This window comes from Carcharhinus amblyrhynchos, chromosome 22 (genome assembly GCF_965287045.1).
Source record: "Carcharhinus amblyrhynchos chromosome 22, sCarAmb.v2.hapA, whole genome shotgun sequence".
Classification (NCBI taxonomy): domain Eukaryota; kingdom Metazoa; phylum Chordata; class Chondrichthyes; order Carcharhiniformes; family Carcharhinidae; genus Carcharhinus; species Carcharhinus amblyrhynchos.
This window is the reverse complement of record NC_137345.1, coordinates 39817572-39833414: the sequence shown is the minus strand read 5'-3', so window position 1 is coordinate 39833414 and position 15843 is coordinate 39817572. Positions and strand designations below refer to the sequence as shown.

Below are 15843 nucleotides of genomic sequence, written 5' to 3'. Positions count from 1 at the left end.
GTTCGATGATTTGAAAGAAGCAACTATTGTACTGTAAAGATTTGTGCTTTCACTTGTTCCTCACACAAGTTTAAATGCAGTTGTGTCCACTAATCTTTTTCACCTCTCCCTTTTCCCTTCTGCCTACTGATGGTGCTGACTGATGTTGGGGTACAGTTCGACAGGCACTCGGAACCTTCTGGTACCTCACCAAGTGGCCATTTGCCATGTATGAATGTGAGTGACAAATGGCTATTTAATCATGGAGGATAGCACTGTGCAGTCCAGCATGGAGGAATAGCTCTCAGATGTAGGGGCCTTAGCTAATTTTTCTCTTGATCTCAGTAACCCAGGCCATTGAAACCAATATTCATATTCCTGCTGCCAGCACAGAAGAACTCTACTGACGTGATGGGGACCAAAGTTAAACTTGGACGTGACCTTCCTGCTCTCTCAGACATGTAGCAGGCTAGGAGATGCTTAACAATGAGCTGAGTCACTAGAGTAATTAGTGAGACTTTTCAGTTTATCACTGTGACCTCAAGAGCCTGGAGATTGTGCAACAAAGATTGTTTTGTGAGGACCATAAGATATTAATCCCAGTTATCCATTTTTAAAAGATATTGCAGACTGGGAGGATGTGAAAATACCACTATTACGTGTTTAGAAGGGATGCTGCTCCAGTGACTGGTGAAGTTTGTTTATGCATGTGAGAAACTGGATGACGGGGTTTAAGCTTCAGACTGCCCTACTGTACATTGATTGATGCAATAAGTGTATGATGATCATTCTTGAAAGCTCCATTTAAATCTAGCTTTTGATGTTTGGTGCTCTATGAAACCTTTCCTTTGATAAAGTCACTTCCCATTTAATGTTGCTGCTGACAGAAGTGCAGCTCTCTAGAACTGTTTCATGTTTCCAGACCTTTTAAGATGAATTTTTCTCAACTGCAGCATGTATGTGTCTGGTGTGAAATGTGTCCCGTTGATGGATGTGCCTCTGATCTCTGCAAAGTGTTGAGATCTGTAGATTCCTTGGCACTCTAGTTATCAACGCTTCTTTGACCCTGCTGCTCACTAGTCAGTATTTGTATTAGTCACCACCATCCAGAATCAAATTCACTGACAGACTTAAAGGAACTCTGGATGTTATTTTTTATTGAATTGACACAGAGCTCTACATCCCTTCTTTGGTATCAGTCCAGATGTTTCCAGCCTCCTCTGCGAAAACTGGAGGCAAGTGTATGTTGGGAGACTATAGACATCACAGTTACAACCTTGCAGTGTCATGAAAAATTAGAATGCTTTATAGTTATATAATGTCATGAATGGAGTAATTGAGTTCCCTTGAAGAGTCGCAGTGCTAATGAGCAGCAAGAGAGAAGTAAGGGCCACAAGCCTAGACAAGGTCAAAGAAATAGGTTCAGAAGATGCTGTTGAAAGTGGGAGGAAAAGTAACAAGCTGGTGCGATTCAAGAAGAGTGATCCAGGCGGAGAGGTCAAAGGCTGTACCATCAGTGATGAGGAAGTGAATAAGAAGAGCAGTGGACATTCACTGCCATAGTTCACTGGTGTGGAGATGCCAGCATTGGACTGGAGTAAACACAGTAAGAAGTCTTACAACACCAGGTTAGGCTCAATTGGAGACAATACACATCTCTTTAACCTTTTGGATCCAACTGGAGACAATACAATCCAATTGGAGACAATACACATCGCTTTAACCTGTGCATAACGCTCTCTCCACTCGTATTGTCTGTACCTTTGAGACATGATTACCTGTAAAGACTTGCATTCCAACCACTATTTTGTAAATTAAGTTTGTATCTTTATATGTCCTGTTTGTAGAACTCCCACCCACCTGATGAAGCAGGAGCAAGTGCTCCAAAAGCTAGTGGCTTTTGTTACCAAATAAACCTGTTGGACTTTAACCTTGTGTTTTGAGACTTATATAGTTCCCTGGGAAAATTGCAAAAAATGGAACGGCCAAGACCCAGCAAGGGAATAAAGATTTTAAGTTCATACCTTGGGAGTGAAGGGCTCTTTGAGACTGATGAAAACTGTAATATGAGTGGTTTGGAGGTTAATGAAATAGGACAGAGTTGGCAGAGTTTTGGGCAAATTAGATTTAATATGGTTTAGATCACGAGACTAAGGAAAACATTGAAGATAAGCCTGAAAATAGGCTTGGCTGGAGATTTATGTGGGGATGAGTGATGTTGAAGAACTATAAACATTCCTGTTAGTAATGGATGCAATATTGGAACTCGGTTCGGCATCAAGCAGGATGCCAAAGTTCCATACATCAGTATGAATCAGAAGGGAATCTCCAGGTGTCTAGTAACAATGTCATCAATCATATCTTATAGACAGCAAAGCAAGGAAATTAAAATGCACAGAATTTTTCACTTTTAATTAAAAATTTTAAAGGAAAAGTAAATGGGACATTAAAATGGGATTGAGATAAAAGCAGAAATAACATTTTTAAAAAACTTCTAAAACAATGCTTTTTAATAATGTCAAAATTTGACATTCTACAAAAATGAAATGTTTTTCGCATGGATAAGGCAATTTGCTATTTCTGGACCTTGTACACTGTTAAAAAGTTAGCCTCACTCAATAGGGTTTTTATAGTGAAACTGATAGTGTAAAAGGACAAGTTTTTGACGCCGTTTATAGTGATTTACAGTTTAATTGCAGCCTGGGGGATTTCCTCCTGTGATGTACTATAGAAGTGTAGAATCACTGACAGCACATTCTGCATTTCTACATTATTCTACGCTTGTGTAAACTCCAGATATTCCTGTCAGTTTTAGTGAATTAATGATAGCTTCATTGCCACTGCAAAATCATTGTATGAATGATACAGATGAGACCATTTTAATGCTGGACGCCATGCCAACCTGGTGCATGTAAAACCCTGGTGCTGTCAGACTTTTTACATGTAAAAAGCACAATGCCTCAAGTCTGCCATTTAGCCCCTGGATAGTATTCAGTAAACTTCATTCTAGCCTGCCCTTACCCAGTCTGGCTAACAGGACTCATCAGTGGATTTCTAGCAATGCCAATGATCACCTTCATATTACAAATCTATTTCTTATAGATACTACATCTGCAACTCCTACAAGGTAAAAGAATATTTAACTAAATCATGGAATTGCAGTGAAGGTTCTTCTAGTAAATGCATTTGCCTCTTGATGGGAAGGACAAGGCAATTGTACATGAGGGAATGCTGTCAATAAGGCTAGGCAATTCTTCTCCTATTTGATTTGATTTATTATTATCATGTGTTAGTAAACAGTGAAAAATATTATTTCTTGCATACAGTTCATAGAGAAGAAAACGAGAGAGTGCAGAATGTATTGTTACAGTCATTAATAAAGTGAAGAGAAAGATCAACTTATTGCAGGGTAGGTTCATTCAAAAGTCTGATGGCAGCAGGGAAAAGCTGTTCTTCAGGCAGTCAATATGTGACCTCAGACTTTTGTATCTTTTTCCCGATGGAAGAAGGTGGAAGAGTGATGTCAGGTGTGTGTGGGGTCCTTAATTATGCTGGCTGCATTTCTGAGGCAGCGGGAAGTGTGGACAGAGTCAGTGGATGGGAGGCTGGTTTGCGTGATGGATTGGACTACATTCATGACCTTTTGTAGTTTCTTGTGGTCTTGGGCAGAGCAGGAGCCATACCAAGCTGTGATAGAACCGGAAAGAATGTTTTCCATGGTGCATCTGTAAAAATTGGAGAGAGTCGTCCCTGACCTGCCAAATTTCCTTAGTCATCTAAGAAAGTAGAGGCATTGGTGGGCTTTCTTAACTACCATGTTGGCATGGGGAGACTAGGACATGTTGTTGATCTGGACACCCAAACACTTGAAGCTCTCGACCATTTTTGCTGCTTTGGTATATGACTCATGGCCCCTTATCGATCTGCAAGTTGCCATTGACCTCCATCTCTCTTTGTTGTATAACATTCTTTTGTTGAACAGTCGTGCTGTTAAATAGTAAAAATAACACATCATTTCAACACTGCAAATCTGGGGTCATAGTACTAAATGTAGAAATGTTAAATGTAGAAAACGGAAGGGTGATTTAACAGAGGCCTTTAAAAGGGGCAAAAGATTTGATCAGGTAGACAATGAGAAGATGCTTCTACTTGTGGTCAAGTCCAATTCCATTGGACAAAGGATTTAGTACACCCTGTTGTAAAGGAAGTGTTTTGTCCACTGCTGTCAAACTAGTCACTGACTTTTAAATAACCAAAGGAACAAACCTGTAAGCAATTTTCTGTTTCTGGCTCTTTTCAATTTTCTACAAAGTGTTGAGTTTGGGTTCCAAAGATTAATTCATCTTCTGTTCAAATGCCTAAAGGTTAAATATCAATTGCATCAAATTTCACACTGCATTTAAGATAAAACCTTGTAACTACAGCATACTTTCATGTGAGTTAATTTCAAGCTATCCTATGCTATCTTCTGGCCCACCCTCAAATAATTGGCAATGTTGCAAGTCAGTGAACTGAGACTGAGGTTGTTCAGCAATAATTTGTATACAGGCTTCTACGTCATACTGGATTTACTGCTGAGGACTCAGCCAGAACTACTGGTGAGGAAACATTTTGTGATCGGATTCAGTGGGCGGGATTTTGTGGCCTTGTTCGTTACAAAACTGTAAAATCCCGCCTGAGGTCAACAGACTTTCATGCTCTGCCCCTTGCCCACGCCAATTCCCGTGGCTGGTGGGCCGGTAAAATTCCAGCCAATGTGTGTTTGAGATGGAGATGTGAGAGTCACAGAGACAAAGTTTTAAACTTGTTGCAAAGATGATTTGGAAAGAATGAGACATAAACTGACCATAATAAACTACGTTGATGATGGATAAACCTCTCTCTCTCTCTCTCCTCTTTCTTCTCTCTTTGTTTTTAGTCATTCATGGGACATGGGCGTCACTGGCTGGCCAGCATTTATTGCCCTTCCCTAGTAGCTCTTGAGAAGGTGGTGGTGAGCTGCCTTCTTGAATCACTGCAGTCCACGATGTTGACCCGCTCCTCTCTTTTCTCCTCTCCCTCTCTTTTTCTCCTTTCTCTCAGGGCCGGTGAATATGTTTATCAATAATTATGAACTTGGTATGCTATTTAAGAATGCAGTTTCACCTCACTCAACAGGATGTAATTTAAAGGATTTTGACATCAAGATGAACAGCGTAAAAGTGAAAGTTTTCATGCATTCACTCAGACACTGTACTCTGGGAGAGCCAATTCTCTGCATGTGCCCACTCTCAAGTTGCTGCAGTTTCACTATAATTGCAGGTACAAAATCCAGGCCTATTTTTGTATGTATATTTAATCTATGTGTCTACACACAGATTAAATATGGGGGAATTATGCAGGATAACACTCCAAATACATTCATGTTCATGCAAGATTAGCATTGTGTATAAGCTGAGTTAATATTATTTGTGCCAATGCATTCCAGTGAAACTTGTACTTCAGCCAATATGTTTTAATGGTTGAATTCTTGTTATACTCCCAACATCTGGATTTAGCTGATCTTTTAATATAAAACACTCAACATCTGTAAAAATGCTTTTGAGATATATGATAGAAGAAGCATCTAATAACTTGTGTCAAGTTGCTCCCTTCACCACCAATGGACGTGAGTGCTTCACTCTGTTGTGGAGTTTACAATCCAAGTTTAGGCAAGCAAATGCTACAACTGAGAAGTTTGCACAGTTCAAATGAACTCTTGCTAACACCTCGCATGTTACCATTACACTTTTTCTGAAATAGCTGTGGTAACACAGAAAAAATATAAATTGGAATTTCACTAATAAACAGTATAAGTAAAAGGCTTCATTTGACTATGTCACCATCAGAAAAACAAGTCAGAGAAAGTTCTGATCATCTGAACGGTGTGACGTTCAATCACAGCTCGAGCACTTTGACCTGCTTGAGTTACTACAACACGAGAGAGGCATTCAAAAATCTGAGGCAGTGTAAAGAACAGCTGTGGTCTTGGACTTCCAAAAATAATTTGGAAATATAACAATGTTCTTTGCAAAGTGATAACCCATAGAATGACTTCTTATATAAAGTAGCAAAACACAAGCCATTGCATACTGCAGTGGGGGGAAATTATGAGTAGAAGAATTAAGTTGGACCATACAATATCCCCATTTATCATTTTGTCAACATTAAAATATTGTATCTAGAATAATTGGAGCTTTCAAATGTAAAGTTATATTTTTGTTGGCTAAGGGAATTGAGGGATATCAAACCAAGGCAAGTAAATGGAATTGAGGTGCAGATCAGTCAGAATCTCATTGAATAGTGCAGCAGGCTTAAAGGGTTGAATAACTACTCCTGTGACACCTGGAGCGACACTACCCCAGATCTTGCTGCAAACTGGATTAAAGCCAGGCTCACCTCAAATCATGTATTGGACACTAGTATAGGGCTGTTCATTTAAGAACCCTCCCTGGAACCATGTGCAGTACTGAGTGCATTTTCTCTTGTCCTGAGTCAGGACATTGATAATAACCTGTCTGGGACCCTGTAAATTTTATCAACTCTTAAAGTAATCCAGGAATGGTAATTTTCTGCGTAATTCGCTGGTAATGAACTAGTGAGACCTGGGGAACAGGGAATCTGTTTCCTTTCTGTGGTAACTTCTTTAGCCCAAGGCTGTTCAGATCTTAACAGTGGAAACGGATGCAGCAGATAACTTTCCCACACCCATGCCTGAGGAAATGCTACTTGGGTGAATGACAAGAGTTTCACTCAGGCATTTTAATGTAGTATTTTGGATCATCCAGTGATTTTAAAGTGCTTGGCTACAGGAGCTTGATAAGACTGGTGTGATATACACAGTTATAGCGGAAATGTCATCAGGAAACGGTGCTAGAAATTCAGATTATTGCAGTGCTTTTCTTGCTGCAAGTTTATCTTACTGATACTGCAGAGTGAATTCAGCTACACTAACCTATACAAGATTTACGCAGGTACTTCCAAATAATTGTGCATCAGTTGTACAGTACCTTTCATAACAGCACTGCATAGCCAATTCAACACTTACGATGTGTAGTCACCGTTGTAACGCAGGGAAGGCGTCTGCAAGAAAAAAATAACATTGTTATATTGACCAATCTGATTTCAGATGTTGGCTAAGAGTTGAATATTAGCAGCATACCTGGGAGAACTCCCTTGTTCTTCAACAAAGTCATGATGTGGAGTTGCCAGCATTGGATTGGGATAGGCACAGTAACTAGTCTCACAACATCAGGTTAAAGTCCAACAGGTTTATTTGGCAGCATGAGCTTTCATGAGTCCCCATGAAGGGGCAGAGCTCCAAAAGCTGGTGCTACCAAATAAACCTGTTGGACTTTAACCTGGTGTTGTGAGACTACTTATTGCTTCAACTTAGTGGTTTAGGATCATATGCATGCACAAGAGAAAGGGAGACAGGGTCTCAGTTTAATATTTTGGCCAAAAAACAGCACCTCAGACAGTGCTGCATCTCTCAGTTACAGCACTGGGGTATGTCAGGCTGGTTTATGTACTCAAGAATCTGGATCTGAACTCATAACTCCCTGACTTAGAGAGTATTACTATGACCTACAGCTGATAGTAAGTAGTCAAATTCATTGCTCTGTTCTTCAAACTGGAACTTCTGCTGTTGTTGAAAGAAGCACAGTAAATATTAGACTCCGTAGATCAGCTAAGAGATTGGTATGTCTGCAGACAGCTGTACAGTGAAGCATTGACACAAAGTGCTGATGTCAGCTGTTTGCTTTTTGCTACAGTAAGCACTTTTCTGTTGCAGCCAGATGGAAGCTGGAGGCTTTGACCTCTGTAGCATTGCACTGCAGGACTACCCAGTGAAGTAAAGAGGTTGTTGCTGGGTCAGACTCCTGGAACAAACAGTATTGTGAGAGCACCATCAGCACATGCACCGCAGTAGCTCTAGATAAATACACAGCACTACCTTGTCAGGGTACCCATGCCGCAATTTGCTTGATTTTTGTTTTAAACTAGTGCATGTTTTCACTGAAGCTGTTCAGTTCTGCCACGGTTAATTTTTACAAGTATGTTAAACACTTAATACAATTGGTGCTTTAATTTTAATTCCAGTTTCCATCCTTGAATTAGTTTGTGGTGAATGTTTGTCTAGCCCTACATCTCAACCTTGTTCTTGTGTGGATCTTATATTCTTATTGGAAGCTGATGGAGCTAAGGTTTTAAGATCATGTACAAGCTGTACTCTACCCTCTGCGTAAACTAGAGAGCTTCTCCTCGAAGTTTTCAATCAGATAAGGTGCCTAAATGAATTAAGGAGTACCATCCAGCAGACGTAAGGCTCTTTGAGGAGAGATGACTGAAGTCGTTAAAGTGAAGCTGTGCACTGTCAGGGAGTTGGATTAAAGGTGATTTTGGAAAATAGAAACAGCCAGATTATAGTTAGCAAAAAAGGTATGGAGCAATTAAGAGCTGAATCCTGGTAGACTCCGTTCTGCAGCCTGTGCTGATTATAATGTATGTAACTTATACAATCAGTGTTGCCTTTGATAAAGTCACAGCTGTCAATGATGGGAGATGTGAGCAGCATAGACACACCTGAAGGAAATGAATCCAAGTGTATTTAAGTGGACAAGTTGAGGATTGATCTTTGGAAGATGTAACATAATACGTTGCAATCAAGAAAGCAGAAGGTTAGGCACATTGTAGATCTGCTGTCAGCCATGGAAATGGACATAAATTTAGATGAATTGTTAGCATCCATGAGAACTATCCACTTTGAGGCTCCTATTGGTACTTTCCAAATGTGCTGCTGTCTTTCAGGGTCACTACAATATTAGTTATTTTAAACAGGAAAGTTCTTTGCTCACATTGCATGAAATTCAGATCACTTTTCCTTTCAAACAGACCTGGATGTGTTGGAAGAGTCAAAGAAAAGTAGCAAAATATATTTCTTAATACCAAGTAGACAAGAGATGACCTGTTGTCATTTGAAAGTTCTCTTGCAGTATTGCCTACAGGTTATTGCTGTATGTTAAATGTCCGTGCATGCTACACACAAAGTAATGTAGCATCATCACCAAATGTCACCAGAGACCAATGTGGTTGACGCTCAACTGCCCTCCTAGGGCAACTATGGATGGGCGATAATTGCTGGCCGGCCAGCCAGCCAGCAACGCCCATGTCCCATGAATGAATTTTTTAAAAACTGTCACAGTCCGGTACTTATCCAGACAGTTAATCTAAATACTGTCACAGATTTCAGTGAGCTGAATGAACTTGCTGTTGCAGTTTTGGAGCTTGCAAGTTAGCACAGGCTTCACCGCAAGTATCACAAGTGACTGAGAACAATACAACTTCCTTTCCTTAAAGCACAGCGAAATTTGAGTACTACGTTATCAAACAAAGTGAATAAAATATTGGAAGATAAAAACACCCCCAATTTCAGGGATACATTAGCTTTGTTGGAAAAGTTAAATAATCAAAAATATCAGGAGGATCTTGAAGAACTTAAAACATAATATTTATTTCCTAGTGTCTTAGTAAAAGCTTCCCACTACAAACGTCAAGCTCACTGGCCTATAATTTCCTGGATTATCCCTGCTTACTTTCTTAAACAGGGGAGCAACATTGGCTATTTTCCAGTCCTCTGGAACCTCACCTGTGGCCAAACAGACTGTGAAGATATCTGTTAAGACTCCAGTCATTTCTTCACATGCCTCCTGCGTTATCCTGGGATAGACCCCATCTGGCCCTGGGGACTTGTCTACCTGAATGCAATTTAGAATATCCAACACTTTCTTCTTTGATATATTGACATTCTCTAGAGCGTACAAACACCCATCCCTGACCTCAACATCAATCATGTCTTTCTCCTGAATACTGATATGAAGTACTCATTAAGAATCTCACCCACTTCCTGTGGCTCCATGCATAACTCCCCTCCAATGTCCTTGAGCGAGCCTACTCTTTCTCTTGCTATCCCCTTTGACTAAGCTTTCAATTTTTCTTGTCGTACAGGGTTCTCAAATCCTGCCATTTCTATCCTTCATTTTTGTTCAGTGCCTTCCTTAAATATTTTCATGTAGTTGTCCCCTGATACTAGGCTGACACTTCCCAGGGAGCTCTGGGAAAGCACCTATTAAACAAACTGATGGAGTATTGACATTACCATTGGGTTTTCCTTCATCACTAACTGGTGATTTTTGATTATATATTTACATCTGACTCAAACTTCTTGCACATCCCCACTCTTCTTCACTTTATCATTGGTGGCTGGGGTCTAAGCTCTGAAATTTCTCCCTATAACCCCTAAATACAGTCTCCTTCCTCTTTTCAGATTCTCCTTAAAGCTTACTTCTTTGTCTAAAACTGCCTAAATATCCATTTACATTGCTCAGTGTCATGTTTCATTGGATCATGCTCCTCTGAAGCACCTAGGAACCATGTTAAAGATGCTGTGTAAATTCATGTTATGTATCTGTTGACATTTGTATGATTTACACTAGAAATGTGTGCAATTGATTATTATAATTGTACAGAAACCAAGTGACCAGTTTAGGATGAGTAGCCAAAGAGATGAGATAAATCAGAAAGAATGACTATGGAATAAGAAATTTGAGATTTAAAGAATTTATGATGATAGGAATAATGAAAGTTGGAGCTAGGTATGGTGCAATTTGAGATCTGAGCTTGAGTAGTGAATTGCATTGTCATCGCCTGGAGCAGGAACTATGTTCAGGTCTTACAATGGATGAAAGAACATGAGAAATATTAAGCACATGACTAAATCAGACTTGGAACAGGAAGATTTAATAAATGCAATGAGATGTAATCATCCACTTTAATTTATTGCAGGATACGCGCCCATTTGCTCCATCCCATGGACAAGCCCGTGCCAACACTGTTCTCGAGAGAGTGGAAGGAGCCCAACAACGCTGGAAGCGTCAAGTGCAGGAGCAACGGAAAACTGTCTTTGACCGACACAAGATGCTTAGCTAAACGTCACTTCTTTCAACTCCGTGATTCAGGCCTAGTCATGTTTTCACTTTGAACCATGAAAGTTGGTGTTAGTTCTGAAAACTTAATGCTGTCTCCCAGGTTTATTTTAACCAGTCCAGTTATATGCATCACACATCAAAGTGAAGCATTTAAACAGTTTGCATGGTATTCCCTTTGAGGATGTGTCTCTGTAAAGTGAATCTCCTGATGTCCCCTTCAAGTGCAGCTCCCTAATTAAATGTTCAAAAGATTAAAACCCTGCACGTGTGAGGAAGCTTTGGCAGCACAGCAAAATATATAATAGAACTTAACTGCCAAAACGCACTCCAAATTCTCCCTGCTTTTTCTGTTAAAAGGATGGGATGCTCTACTCAATCTGTCAGCCCCCCCACTCCTCCTCTGACAATGTGATTAACAGTGCTGCCCAAAGCCTTCTACCCCATTTACATTGTAACTGAAGGAGACTTTCTTGATCACATCCCCAAGAAGCCTCAAGATAATAGTTCAGAACCGTCAAGAATGGAGAAGGGAGGCCTGACAGACAGCAGTAAGTGTACAAATCTTCTCTTACCTTGCTCACTGTTTTTCTTTTTCTTTCTCTCCCCCCACCCCCCTGCATCTCTCTGTCATGTTTAAGATGTCAGGCCAGTATCATATATACTGCACAGTTAGCCTTTGTGTTCGAAACACTTTTCTGTATTCTTGACACTGCAAGATGACTGCACTTTTTAATTAATCCCCCCCCACTGGAAATGTTTGATAGGAGGTAAATTAGAGGAAGTTGTGTTATGAGTGGAAGTTTGACACACTGTAAAACATGGACTTTTGGTTTAGCTTCACAGTGGACGATGGAGTAGATCATGAGGCACAAACTGCTCCTCATCTTTAATGAAGCTGAGTTTTACACTGCTCCATGATGTCAATGATTTTCTGTTGTTGCTTGGTACTGGTACTGGTATTCGAATGCTAAAAGGTACATGTTTCCTATTGACATGTTCTCCCTATCCTAATCACTCCGTGATTTTCTTTTTTAATAATGTAGAGCTCAGGTTTGGACCTCTTGAACCCCGGGCTCTATTAATTTTCAAGCATTTTGAAGTATTGTGTTACTTTGGGAATTTGCTTTAAAGGATTACTGTGGGCTAAATCCTAGTATTTATTTTTTGTTGAAAGAGAATACATGAAAACGCTCTTTGAGGTGGCTTGCTGTTAGATTAAAGGGCTGCTGCCTTTCTGTACATGATTTAATGCCTGTTTTGTCATTTAGCCACTGCTCCTAGCTTCCAGGCCGCTCCAGTGAGATGCCTACTGCCCTGGCTGGAAGAAATCCAAGCACAGGCATCCAGGTCATCTTGCATAGCTGTCTGTGTTTGAGAATAAGCCCAGTGCTGAATGAAGTGATTGGCTGCCAGCTCCTTTCAAGAGGAGTTGCTTGATGTAGCTTCACTCCTTGGCCTCTCTCACATCTAACTGTAATTGTTACTGTGGAAAGCCTGCAGCTCACTAAAGTTTATAAAGCCCAAGCGCACAGCCTTTTTTATTCGGAGGTGACATATAAATGATAGATTTGTGTTGGAGTTAGAGTATTATTATGTTATTCTGCAGTGCTGATAACACGTTACTATGACAAAGAGCTAATGATGCAGGTTGTTGTGTCCATTATTTTATACAACTATTCATTTTCTATAGGATTGATCAGTTGGGGCAATTGTTTTGTTGGCTCTTAAGCAGCAAAGAAATTACTTTGAAATGCTTCAGCACTCCTTCCAAACAAGCAACCAGTGGAATTTAGCCTCTATTAACATGTTACGCTGAGATGGAAACTACCTTGCTCAAGCTTTGTATTTATGGGGATCCAGACAGAAATTGATCATTTTTATTAAGATGGGTGGCCGCAACAGATGTCTCTGTATTATAATAATCTGTTTTATTCCACTATGGAATGATTGGACACAAATTGATTTCTGATATTCTTGTGCAGCAAGTTTCCAGCCACAGCTAATGTACCAGTAGGGACTGGGAGTATTGGCATTGGTTAAGGTCTGAGGAACAGGCTTCCCTGTTACCTTAGTCTGCTCTTAGATCCCATGTAATGTACCGTAGCATAAGGCAAAGGGCAAAAACTAATCATTAGAATGTTATTATTGAAAATCATCTGCAGATAGATTTTTCTGCTGGGATTGACTAACCAAATGGAATATGTTTCACTTAGACAATCTACTGATCCTAGTTGAGCAAGTAATATCCAATCGAACAGGCCTCTATCGTACAGACTGGAGTAAAGGAGGGTATATTCCTGTCCTGTGTCTTATATCAGTCCTTGAAAGAAAAGGGTGCCACTCCAATGGAGACCCAGTAGGTCACTCAGCTCTTCTTGGAGACTTTGTGGGAATTCACTAAATGCACTTCCTATTCCTCAAAAATGGGTTCTCTAATTTTAATTAAAGGAACACCATCTGAAAGAAAAATAAAAATACTGTAAAGTGACCCAGTAAAGCAAAACTAAGAGCCAAAGTTGAAGCATTAAATGTTAAAGGTGTCTGCAAACTGGTGAATTGTATGTTTTTCAGGTTTTTCATAGTTTGTAGGTACTTGGCCTGAGCAAGTTGACACGAGAAATTCTGTGACAATTGGTGAAAGACTTTGAAGTGTTTAGTCTTTTTGTCTCGCCTCAGTTTGGCCTGGCTGTCCCCATGAAATCTTCCTGCCTCTTTGATCACATTTTAACAGTAGCAGTGAAGTGACTAGTTTTGCAATCAAACTCTGCAAGTCCATGGACTCAATAACGTCTGGACCTTGTTTCTGTGATCGGCTATCAGTTGATTTCCAATATCTAACCTTTGAGAGTGGGAGAAGGGAAAGAAGATAAAAAGTATCATTGCTATCTTTGTCCAGTGTAGCTACACATTGGGCCAGTCATGTTACAGTTCTACCTTTCAGGGAGTGTGCATCTTTACGAAGACCAGTAGTTGCCGAAACTTGTCCAGGGGATCAGTGCCCAATTAAATCAAAGCTTCTCTAATACACCACTGGGATCTCCTGGCTACTCGAGGTTTATATTGGTCAGTAATTAATGTTGCTTATGCTGGAAATTTCTCAAGTAGATTGCAAATTGTTTTGTGAAAACTATTTTTCACAAATTACTTTGGAATGTGATATATAGAAACTGACTTTTAACTGAGACTTATTGGTCTGCTAGTAGCAGGAACCTCCAAACGTGAAGCAGTAGACAGCCTGAGAAGTGAAGTCAGTATTTATTTTGTTACACTCCTGTGCTGGCAATATTTGAAAATACATTGGAGATTGTGCGCATCCAATATATAACATCAGCCAGTGCTTGAGGCAGGGAACACTCAATATACCATCACCTGCTGACATTAGTAGACAGATGTAACATTGCCATTTCCTTCAGCACGTCCTGACTTTGGGAGCTCTTTAATCTGTGGATCAGCTCACATTTTTGTGTAAATTTCAGGTTTGTCGGGTCTGTTTAATTTCTCTTGGCTTGTTTTCTGCTGAAAATCAAATTAGATACTACTTGCAGGCTTTTACTGCAAAGTTAAACAGCACTCCATTGCTATATCAACTTTTTCTGACTTAATGAAGATTCATTGTAAATGCTACTAGATTCCACTTAGCTCTATTAGCTTTTTTCATGAAATGACTCGTTACAGCGACATTGTTAATTATTGCCTACATAATCACTATACTTAATATAATTCATTTTATGAAGTGTTTTGAGATGCTTCAATGTGATAATGCATTGTAGAACGTTGCAAATTAATATATACCTTAGTCGTTGCACTATTGATTGTACAAATCTACTGGAAATGAACTACTTGAAGTTGTATATTTGTTAACCAGGATTTTTTTCTGAACTGTGATTCACATTTTAAATAGAAATATGCTGCATCAGCTTTCTTTCTGAGACTTATATTCTCTCTGATGCTGTCCTGTTACTTGTATTGTGGATAAGTCTCTGGAATTGCAGCTTTTGATTCATAATAAACCCAGTATGGATTAACTCACCTGAGACAAGAACTCTGGCACAACAAACATATTCCACCAGAGGATGGGGTATGTATTAGCGTGGGCCTTGAGCATGTTGGATCATATGATCTGTGCTATTTGTGACAGAGGGAGAAGGGAGCAGTGCCCTTTGGTCTGATCACCTCACCATTCAAGAGTACATGGCAGTAGACTACACACTAAGGCAGGAATCTTTGGAGCTCTGTAGGCTGAGCAGTTTAATCGAGGTGCAACTTGATAAGTGTGTTTATTTCAGCGAGAATATCTTCCTGACTTTGTGTAAATGTGCCGCATTATACCCATCCGCTTCTCTTTCTCGATCTTACAGAATCAATGGTCTCATCAAGAGCTAAACATCTCAATTTTTCCACATGAATTACTGACTTTAGAAGTGGAAACCATTTTGTTGTGTGTATGTGTTTTTATCCCTGTGGAAACAATGTGTTTTATTTTCATTTTATGCACTGCAAGAGAACTCCAATATCTAATAAAGATTACTAGAAGCATCAAGTGTTTGTTAGTTTATTCTCCATTAAATAATTCCTGGCTTCCTATTATCAGAGCTACAGCTCATGCCATCATACAACAATCTGACATTCTCTACTTCCTTTTATTTGAACTGTTAGAGAACTGTTAAGAGTCAGCATATAGGTGATGCATTCACTGGGAACATTATCTAATAATTATCTGACAATTTTGTTGTCAGGGCCAGGTTGGTAGAGAAAACTCTGAAGCATCCAAACCCAAAGATGTGCAGAATAGGTTGATTGGCCATTGATCCTTAGTGTCAGGAGGATTAGCAGGTTAAATACTTAGGGTTATGGGGAT

At 39.7% G+C, this 15843-nt stretch overlaps 1 protein-coding gene across 1 annotated transcript in view; it reads left to right on the top strand.

Annotated features, from left to right (window-relative positions):
* Nucleotides 1-15521, top strand: part of tmem9 (transmembrane protein 9) — a 66554-nt gene extending 51033 nt beyond the window's left edge. The window contains exon 5 of the mRNA XM_080210177.1: nt 10843-15521. Within this exon, the coding sequence (XP_080066303.1) occupies nt 10843-10986 (144 nt within the window). The 3' untranslated portion in view covers nt 10987-15521. The remainder of the gene's footprint in view (nt 1-10842) is intronic.
* Nucleotides 15522-15843: the final 322 nt, after the last annotated feature.